The sequence below is a fragment of the Sinocyclocheilus rhinocerous genome, unplaced genomic scaffold (assembly GCF_001515625.1).
Source record: "Sinocyclocheilus rhinocerous isolate Xijiao unplaced genomic scaffold, SAMN03320098_v1.1 scaffold1201, whole genome shotgun sequence".
NCBI lineage: Eukaryota > Metazoa > Chordata > Actinopteri > Cypriniformes > Cyprinidae > Sinocyclocheilus > Sinocyclocheilus rhinocerous.
In genome coordinates this window covers 406,901-417,224 of record NW_015654059.1, presented here as the reverse complement: position 1 = coordinate 417,224, position 10,324 = coordinate 406,901, and the positions used below count along the sequence as shown (strand labels likewise).

Sequence of the window (10,324 nt, the reverse complement as noted above, 5' to 3'; positions counted from 1 at the left end):
GGACCCCCCGCCCCCCCCCCTTGTCCGTTCTATTTGGGAGAGACCCAGAGGTGAACTGTTCCCCGCGCCGCGCCCCGCCCCCCTTTCGCTAGCAGCTACACTGTACTGCATAAATCTATGAAGAAGATTTACATATAAATCAAAGTTTAGTGTTTACCATGAATATTACTTTAATCTTTCTTTGCAGATATCAAAACTAGTCACTTATTACTTATGCTCAGCCAGATCCATCTCTCCTGCTAGCATCATGTTTACAGTATAACTGAGACAAATCATATTTCAGATCAGCCTATAGCACATGAAACCTCTCAAGCCCTTAAGACCAACTCATTGATGTATTGAACTAAGATTGTATATCTATAAGATCAGTTTAAGATTGAATGATAAATTTTTAATTACCCAAGAGGACCCACACCACACAGATGTGTACAGTGACAACACTACTTTAACCTTCTGGGACGAGCCTACTTTTATTGTTAATGATGACGCTACTCGGACATGAAGTGAATTCAAGAGGTCTCTGCAATAAAAGGTATGATATGCTGAATTGTTTTGTAATGCACTTTGAAGTAATGTTTACAGGATGAACATTTTGTTTATTCAGGATCATTCAAACTGTTTGTCCTATAGTGTCACGGGTTTATTTTATTTTATATTCCAACCAACCCACTTGTCCTATATAGGATTGTGGGTTTATTATTTTTTTTATTTTATACCATTTTTAAGTCCAATATTTGTAACACCATATTATTTGTAATAATCTTTGTAACACCAAAGATTTAAATATAAGCATAATATTATGTGGCATCAATGAACTACTTACAATTTAAAAACAAAATATGATAAAATGCTTAACTTGTTATAATGTCTAGAAATTAAGTATAAATAATTAAACACAAATATGCAAATATGTCACACATTTCAAAATAATATATAAAAAATAAAAGAAAAATACTTCATATTTCAAACTTAATGAATGGAAATGTGTAACGTGGTAATAACAGGAATGGTGCTTTGAAGGTAGTTAAAAACACACAATTAATACATAACATTTGAACATGAACAATTAGGGGATCCTTTGTTTTTGTAAACAGCAAAGTACAGGAAATATTCTCAAATTTCAACCCCAGTTAAGTGGTTTTCTACCCATGTTTGCCCTTTTGTCCTGTATTTGAGCAGATTCCCCTCTCTACTGATGCCATCAGCATTTTAATTGAGTATTGTTTTTTTTTTCTTCACACACCCACACAGAATATACCAACCAGCAGCTGTATACGGCCCATCTGAACATGTACATCCAGATCACGTGACAATATTCACTGGTGATATGGGAGTAGAGGATGAATCAAGAGGAGATAATGAGGCCTGGTCTCTCCAACACAGGAAAAGAGAGACCTCTACAGGGATTCATCTTCAAAGAATGGGTATGTGATCTAATATTCACACACACACACACACACACACACACACACATGTCTGGTTTGCTATCCTTGTGGGGACTCTCCATTGGCATAATGGTTTTTCTACTGTACAGACCGTATATTCTATTGCCCTACACCAACCCTACACCTAAACCTACCCCTTACAGGAAACTTTCTGCATTTTTAGATTTTCTAAAAAACTTCATTCTGTGTGATTTATTAGCTTGTTTACCCGTGGGGACCTCAATTTAGGTCCCCACCGTGACACAATGTATTCAGGTTTAAGTCCCCACCAGAATAGAAAAACAGGTACACACACACACACACACACATACACACACACACACACAAACTCATGGCCTCACATAGTTACTTGGGCCCTTGTAATTAAACACTTTCTTGCCTGGATACACACCCATACACATCAAACAAGAAACAGAAACAGAAATAACAAACAGATTTTGAGCACGCATTCCCACACAAACCCCTTCACGAGTCAAAACCTGATGATTTAAATAAAGAGAAAGTGTGCTAGTTTAATATTTATAATATCTGCATTATTTTGCTAGGTTTGCAGAGGCTGATGATGTCACACGGCATCCAAGACAAGCACAGGAAGCTGAGAGATCATTAAAACATGGCCTTTGAAGAGTTTCTCTATGATCTCGTAAGCATTATTTCTCGTTATTCGCCTCTTTAATCATGGCAATCCTCCAAACACAAATTCCTGCCAAAGTAAATGATGTCTGACAAAGCAGCTTATGAGAAAAACTTCACTGGCTGCTCAAGTGAAGCTGGCAACATTCTACTGACATGAAAAGTAACGCAAAACAAGATGACAGGTTAACTCCTGGGGCGCCGATAAAATCAAATTTGCTACAGGCCACTTGCATTGGGGCTGATCTGCCTGTCAGAATGAAGAATTGGGCAGATGTAGAAGACAGCTGTAAGTGACATGGCCTTTAAATTCAGAGGCCTGTAAGCACCAAAGGCTGTTCTGCCATCCTGTCTCCTCAGGCCTGAGACATGAGAAATAGCTCTGTGGCTGCCAGTAAATACACACAACTGCTGCTAGCTAGCAAGGAAATTCGGGAACCTTATGAGTGTTGCCTTGTGTCATTTGTGTTGCCTTGTGTCATTTGTCCTCTCTGTTTACATCTGCAATCTAGCAATACCATCAACATCTTTGTTCATGTGTTTGACTGTGTAACATTTCAGATATACAGATATAAAAATATTTTAATATAATATGTTTTGAGTTGATTAGCTGATTGGCATGTCACCATATTCTAATTTGTTGAGATTAGAGGCTGCAACACAAGTTAGATTGAGCAGAGGACTTGTCTGGTTCCCATGGTCTTGTGCTGATGGCTGTCTAGGTGACGAGGTCTTTGCAGGGGATCTGTCTCTGGGGCTCATCTAGTTGTCGTGGTCTCTGCTGACATTCAGGGCTGTTGAGGTCGTCTCTAGGTGCTGATCCACCATCTGGACTGGATACGGACTGGATCTGGGTTACTGCAGTGACCATATGATCTGGATACAGACTGAATCTGGGTGGCTATGGTGACCTCAGAATAAGAATGACACAGACTAATATTAGCATATGCCATTCTTCTTACGATGTAACAAGTACATCGGGTGTTATGGGAAATGTTCCCGGTTCCGGTTGACCTAATTAATGCAGCCTAACACTCCTTTAACGGATTTGAATTATAGCAATGTTATAGTGTGTTATGTGTAAGCCAGGTTAAAGAGATGGGTCTTTAATTTAAACTGACAGAGTGTGTCTGCCTCCCGGACAATGTTAGGTAGATTGTTCCAGAGTTTGGGCACTAAATAGGAAAAGGATCTACCACCTGCAATTGATTTTGATATTCTAGGTTTTATCAAATGGTCAGAGTTTTGAAATCGCAGCGGACGTGAAGGACTATAATGCGATAAGAGCTCGCTCAAGTACTGAGGAGCTAAACCATTGAGTGCTTTATAAGTAATTAACAAGATTTGAAAATGTGAATGATGTTTAATAGGGAGCCAGTGCGGAGTTGACAGAACCGGGCTAATATGGTCATACTTCCTGGTTCCAGTAAGAACTCTAGCTGCTGCATTTTGGACCAGCTGGAGTTTGTTTATTAAGCACACAGAGCAACCACCCAATAAAGCATTACAATAATCTAACCTTGAGGTCATGAATGCATTAATTAATGTTTCTGCATTTGACATTGAGAGCATAGGTCTTAATTTAGATATATATTTAAGATGTTACAAATTCTAGAAATGTAGCTTTCAAAGGAAAGATTGCTATCAAATAGCACAACTAGGTTTCTAACTGATGACGAAGAACTGACAGAGCAGCCATCAAGTGTTAGACAGTGTTCTAGGTTATTACATGCCGAGGTTTTTGGCCAGATAATTAATTTAGCAGTAGGAAATTACTAGTCATCCAGTTTTTATATCAACTTTGTCAACTATGCTTCGTCGGGCCACGAATAAATATAGAGCTGAGCTGAGCTAACACTATGTTTCCTGATGATATCTCCCAAGGGTAGCATGTAAAGCGTGAAAAGCAACGGTCCTAGTACTGAGCCTCGTTGTACTCCTTACTGCACTTGTGATTGATTAAGCCTTATCATTCATTGCTACGAACTGATAACTGTCGATAAGTACGATTGCCATGCCAATGCAATTCCACTAAATCCTCTCCTATAGCAGAGAATGAGTGGAATTGTTCCTCAGGGGATCGATAATGCACTGTCTGATGCGATACTGTAGCTGACGGCTGCATGGTTATAATTTTATCTCTAATAGTATCGATCTTGGAAGTAAAGAAGTTCATAAAGTCATTACTGCTGTGCTGTTGTGAAATGTCAGCGCCTGTTGATGCTTTATTTTTCATTAATTTAGCCACTGTACTGAATAAATACCTGGGGTTGTGCTTTTCTTCTAAAAGAGACGAGACAAAAAGTAAGCTGTTTTTAAGGCTTTTCTGTAGGAGGAAGTACTTTCCCACCATGCAATGCGAAACACCTCTAGTTTTGTTTTCTTCCAGCTGCACTCCATTTTCCAGGCTGCTCTTTTTAGGGTGCGAGTGTGCTCATTATACCACAGTTTCGGACTGTTTTCTTAATCTTCTTTAAGCATAAAGGAGCAACCATATCTAAAGTGCTAGAAAAGAGTCCATAGTTTCTGTTACAACATCAAGTTTTTCTGAGCTATTGGATATGCTGAGGAATTGAGACAAGTCAGGAAGATTATTTACAAAGCAGTCTTTTGTGGTAGAAATGATGGTCCTACCATATTTGTAACAAGGAGTTTGCAGCTTTAGCTATATGGAGTATACACAAGACTAGATCATGATCTGAGATATTATCACTCTGCTGCAGAATTTCAATGCCATTTACATCAATTCCATGTGACAGTATTAAATCGAAGTATGATTACGACAATGAGTAGGTCCTGACACGTGTTGTCTAAGCCCAATAGAGTTTAGAATGTCTCGCAGATAGTCATCTAATGTTTGCTTTCACTGACTGTTAGAAAGTGGAGTCCTAGGCATTTTGATACAGGAAGCAAAGCGCAATTTTGGAGAAGACCCATTTGAGGTTAGTGACCTCTGAGAGGTCAATTTGATTCTTTCAAGCAGGATGTAATTAGATGTTTAACACTATCAGGGTGTGCTCCACCTGATAAGTACCGTGTTGTCTGACTCATTTCCGAGGCAAGTTGTTTTGTGGTGTTCCCTTCTGATCAATGGGCAAATCAATGGGTGGATTTTTTCCCCACAGGGCTTAATTTTGACTGTCATTTTGATAAATGAAACAGAGGAAATGGAATGCCTGAAGTCCGTGTTTAAAATGGACACAATGACCAATCTGTGCACATTCAGTGCTTGTCACTTTCTGATAAACCAGCAACATGATTGTGTTAAATGCACGATTAAGAAATAGTTCTGATCTCCTTTTCTGCAACAGTGGATATGATGCACTAATGAATTAATAGCTTGTGGAATATTTAACTTGCTTCGTTGAACTTCTGCATGACTGGGCTGATTCAAAACAAACCTGTAACCATAACAAAGTAGAAAGTAACAGTCAGTTGTTTAGCAACAAGAAACAAATCATAAACGGAACAGAACTTGCTAATAGCCTATTATAAAATTTTACATTCTCAAAAAACATTCACGCGCTGTATTTCCTTCCATAGTTTGATGGACAAATACCATTCAGCATTGTTCAATACCATACGTCTTTCCTATCCTATCCTATCTTATCCTAAAATAAAATAAAATAAAATAAAAATAAGTACACAAAAAAAGTTTTTATAGAGTAAATATAGAGTAAAAAAAATTGTACTCTATAAAACAGCTTTGAAAGTTGTGAGTTGTGAAACTGACGTCATCTAGGATCTTTACACAGTGGGTACCACTGTCGTTTTCATCCACGTTAAATTTAATTCCATTAAATTCAATATGGCGTCTAACCTGACAAAGGTCTATGGGTTAACCATTTTAAGCGAAAAAAAACCATTAGCCTTTAAGTGTTGATGCTTGAACAAATTTCTAAACAACCAATCATTTCAATCATGTTGTGTGTCACCCTTTAACCTGTTGAACATCGCTTATGTATTGTTAATAGGCTGTAACCATGAATTTAGATGTCTTTGTACTTTTCTCAGTGCATGAAGTATGGAGAGATTGATAGGTTAATCATGGGGAAAAAGCATGGTATGTCAAACACTGCAGGGGTTATGGGACTGGGGAAGAAGTTTGGGAGGTTGAGGAGGCACATGGGGTTTTTGGAAGATATGCAGACGTGGGCAGACATAAGCGGATCCCAAGGAGACAAATGGGAATCAAATCATGCCCCATAGCGAAGACTGAATATGGCAGTGGAACAAGGGTAATATTTTAAACCCCTTAACTCAACACTCACTGCAGTGCTAAAAATAGCTGAAGGTTTGTGCTTTGCACTTGCTGTGAAAACACCCTGTTTCCAAGGCCTTAGGCAAATGTCACTGGTGGATTTGATTTGTGTGATTTTAACATCTGAATAGCTAGTCGATGGATGATGACCTTCCTTTTGATCATAAACTGGCGAGTTTAGCAATATTCCATTATCAATGAACTGGACAGTTGCTACTTGTAGTTAAACCCAGTTAAATGCTTGCCAGTAAGAGAATGAGTGTATTTAGTAAAACATCCAAAAATGTTTTAAATCAGCCACAGAGAGTCATTTTGTGCATCCAAATCTCTGATTCTTCAATCTAAGCTTGTCTGGTGGATATATATTTTAATGGGGGTGCAGGAACATGTACACATGAAAATGGTTTTCATTCACCCATAACCTCTATTTCCGATCCAGTCCTGTTTGGAAAGAAGAACGAGTTTGCTCACCACACTGTTTGATTTATGAACTCATTGACAGGGGTTATGGGCCACAACTTTCCAGTTAATTTATACCCACAGCGTATTATTTGGTGCCATCCATTGTTATTTAGGAGAATGGGAATTTTATTATATTTTAATAAATATTTTTTATATTGCAACAAAACAAAATATAGAAGTGAATTTTTTTTCCTGTTAACAGACCCCAGTCTGTGTTTTTTAAGCCTTGTCAGTTTTGTACGGACACAGGAGATTGGTAAAAACACTTGGTGTGTTTGCCATTGATCGGTTATATTTTGATACGGATATGGACTAAAGAGAGTGAGTCATATGCCTCACGCCCATTGTTAAAGGGTCCTGTTGGGAAATTAAAAAACATCACCTTCGGATAGAACTCTTATGCGAGTTAATCCCCGGCATATAGCTGACAGGGAACTTATTTTATATCCACAAATGAATGCAACACCCTAACTGTATTCTCCAAATTCATGGTTAATGTGAATGTTGTCGAGCAGAAATCGTTTGATCTGCTGATACACAAATAGCCTCTCAAATTCAACTTCAAAATAATTTCCTCTACATGTGATGTCACAGATGGGCAAAAATATTAGCCTATTACAGCTACCCAAGAAAAAAGCCTTGCATTCGAAAACCTTTTTTTTTTCTTTTAAATAAAAAATCCATATTCACATTCCAGTGAGGCTTAGACGGGTCTAAACGTGCTTAAGTAGTGAGGTGTCTACACTTTCAGAGTGCAGATGGCTCTTGTCCCCTTGCAATTAAACACATAAATGAAAGAATAATTAAGCTTTCCCCAAAATCGCTAATAAGCAACCCAACTTCCTCTTCACATTACCACTCTTAAAATATTAGAATGTTCAAGTGCTCATTTGAAGTTTCTGAGAACTTTAAGGATTGAAATGCTAAATAAATCAAATAATAGACATTTAATATATGCGACTATATAATTTCCCCCACATTTTATGCATGTCTTTCAAATATAGCCAGATACGTCTGGTATAATTACTGTAACACCAGAAGCCCCTTTCTATTATGTCCCTGCTGTGTATGTGAAGCATGTAGAGTCAAGCATGTGTATTTATATTCTGGTGTACAAAAATTATTGCTAAATACACACATACACACACACACAACAGAGACAGACAGACAGACAGACAGTAGATAGATAGATAGACAGATAGACAGACAGATTGATAGATAGATAGATAGATAGATAGATAGATAGATAGATAGATCTATTAAAAAAAAATTATTGGCTACAAAAAGTTTATCTTGGTCACTCAGTATTTAACTACACCAGTTGTAAGCTTAGATTTAAAATTATTATAAAAATTGCATATATTATATTTTAATTGACATATATGTAATCATGCAATCAGAATTAAACAGCCATGCATGTTTTCCAAAGTGCTCCAAAATGTTCAAAAGCTTCTCTTACACAATCGACAGAGCCTGCAGTATCTGCTCCTCACAACTGAATCAAAACACATAGACGGATATGTCCTTAGTCAAGTTGAAAGTATAACATTCCGGGGGCAACATTAACGCATTTGATGACTGCATTGAAGGCGCATTTACGCAATGAATGATCGCGCTTACGCGCGAACGAAATCAATGTTAAAGGCGGGGCGACAGCAGATCACATAAATGCACGCACTGTTGAGTCCATAAAAGGGTGCAAGGCTGTCGAGATGGTTATTTGCACCCAAACTTTTAATAGAGACGTATAACGGCGTTGCGCTCTCAGGTGCCAAAGCTTCCTGCATTCAGGACCATGGAGAGCTACAGTCTGAGGACGCGCATGGCAGTGTGCGCGTTGCTTCTCTTCTTGTTGACCGGAGCCAAAGCGAACGACTCAGAGCCGGATATAGAAGTGGAACTGGACACAAGAGCCATCAGAGACTTCTACCCCAAAGACCCAAACCTGACAAGTGAAAAACAGCTTGTGAGTAATTCATCTTTTTATTGCGCATAAGACAGATTCACTTAGACATCATGGTGTAGGCTATAAACACAAACGTGCCAGAACTTTTCAAAGTTAAAAGTGTTTGATTTTTGTGTGAATTGTTATATTGGTATGTTTTAGAGTGATTTGACTGAAAGAAAACATATTTCCAAATGTTTTGTCAAACCAGCTCGGAGCTCTGCAAGAAGTTCTGGAAAAGCTGCAGACGAAACGAATTCCTCCTTGGGAGAAGAAATTTGGTCAAGTTCCCATGGTATATATTGATATTAGATATTTTAACTTTGCGCATAAGTGCGTGTTTCTTGTGCTTGCGACATGGACATTGAGCAATTGCATGGATATGTCTTGGCTGTTTTGTGTCTGTTTATCATTTATATGTAACAGTAAAACATCTCATAATTTACATATATTTTCAATAAATGGTATGTATTAGATGGAAATTCCTATTTTTTAATGATCCATTACGGGTCCCCAACCATAAGCCTTAAACAAGTGCGCTTTTACGCACTAACGCAAATGCTGTAATTACAAAAGTAACATGATCTCTCCTGTTTTCTCTTGCTAGTGTGATTTGGGAGAGCAGTGCGCGATCAGAAAAGGCTCTCGAATCGGCAAGATGTGCGACTGTCCGGGCGGGGCTTTCTGCAACTTTTTCTTGTTAAAGTGTTTGTGATGGAAACACACAATTCTGAATGGATTGTAATGAGATTGAATCCATATGCATTATATATCATAAATAACTGCAATTTTATTTGTATTAATATTTTATTTAAGTGAAGAAACTGAAAACACTGAAGCAAAGTTGTAAAGAAATTGTTCTTCAAATATTTTCTTCATGTAAACATGTGATACTGTCATACTTAATGTTAATCTGCTGTTTTGTGCATTAAAGTGCAATATAACTTGTTTTGTAAAGTTGTCTGTGTATCAGTTACTTTTATATTTGCATAATAAGAATAGTATAGTTATGTTTTTGATAAAAATACAACTTTTTTGCTACAACACTTTAAAATGTAAAACTACTGATTAAGGATGATTCAAATAATTGGGAAAATTTCCATGAAAGTAAAGCTAAAAGATAAATAAATAAATAAAATAAACTCACAGCCTATCACTGAATGTGATCCACACACTCTGTAGAGTTAGTTGAATCATGAAATTTAGCATTTTTAAAATACTGAACAGCTGTGTTTTAGCTGGATAAAAAAAATGTCCAGAATAATGTCATAGCTGAATTTGCCTGCAGAACATTAATAACATTTTAATGAAGTTTCTATGTTCATATTCTGTAAAATGAAAAAAAAAAAAAGTTAAACAGTAGACCATCCCTCATTAGTCACTGTCAGCCACCTAAATAAACTGGCCAATAACTGTGAATTGCAATGTGCAAAAATCAATTTTTCAACTTTTCTACAATATTTATTATTATATTATTTATATATTATATCATATTAATATTCATTGATATATCATATTTAGCATTATTAAATTACACAAAAAGCGGCACGTCCACTGTAGAAACATAACATTTTGTGG

The 10,324-nt window shown here is 37.2% G+C and overlaps 1 protein-coding gene across 1 annotated transcript; it reads left to right on the top strand.

Moving 5' to 3' along the window:
- Positions 1–8,485: 8,485 nt before the first annotated feature.
- LOC107716648 (cocaine- and amphetamine-regulated transcript protein-like) lies at positions 8,486–9,674 on the top strand. The gene is made up of 3 exons (XM_016523141.1): positions 8,486–8,767; positions 8,958–9,041; positions 9,354–9,674. Exons 1-3 carry the CDS (start codon positions 8,597–8,599, stop codon positions 9,459–9,461), a joined length of 363 nt encoding a protein of 120 aa, XP_016378627.1. The 5' UTR covers positions 8,486–8,596; the 3' UTR covers positions 9,462–9,674.
- The last annotated feature ends 650 nt before the right edge of the window (positions 9,675–10,324 follow it).

Coding starts and splice junctions, on each gene's coding strand:
- LOC107716648 (XM_016523141.1), top strand. CDS start 8,597: ATGGAGAGCTACAGTCTGAGGACGCGCATGGCAGTGTGCGCGTTGCTT. Junction 8,768..8,957: donor TGACAAGTGAAAAACAGCTT/GTGAGTAATTCA, acceptor TTGTCAAACCAG/CTCGGAGCTCTGCAAGAAGT. Junction 9,042..9,353: donor AATTTGGTCAAGTTCCCATG/GTATATATTGAT, acceptor TTCTCTTGCTAG/TGTGATTTGGGAGAGCAGTG.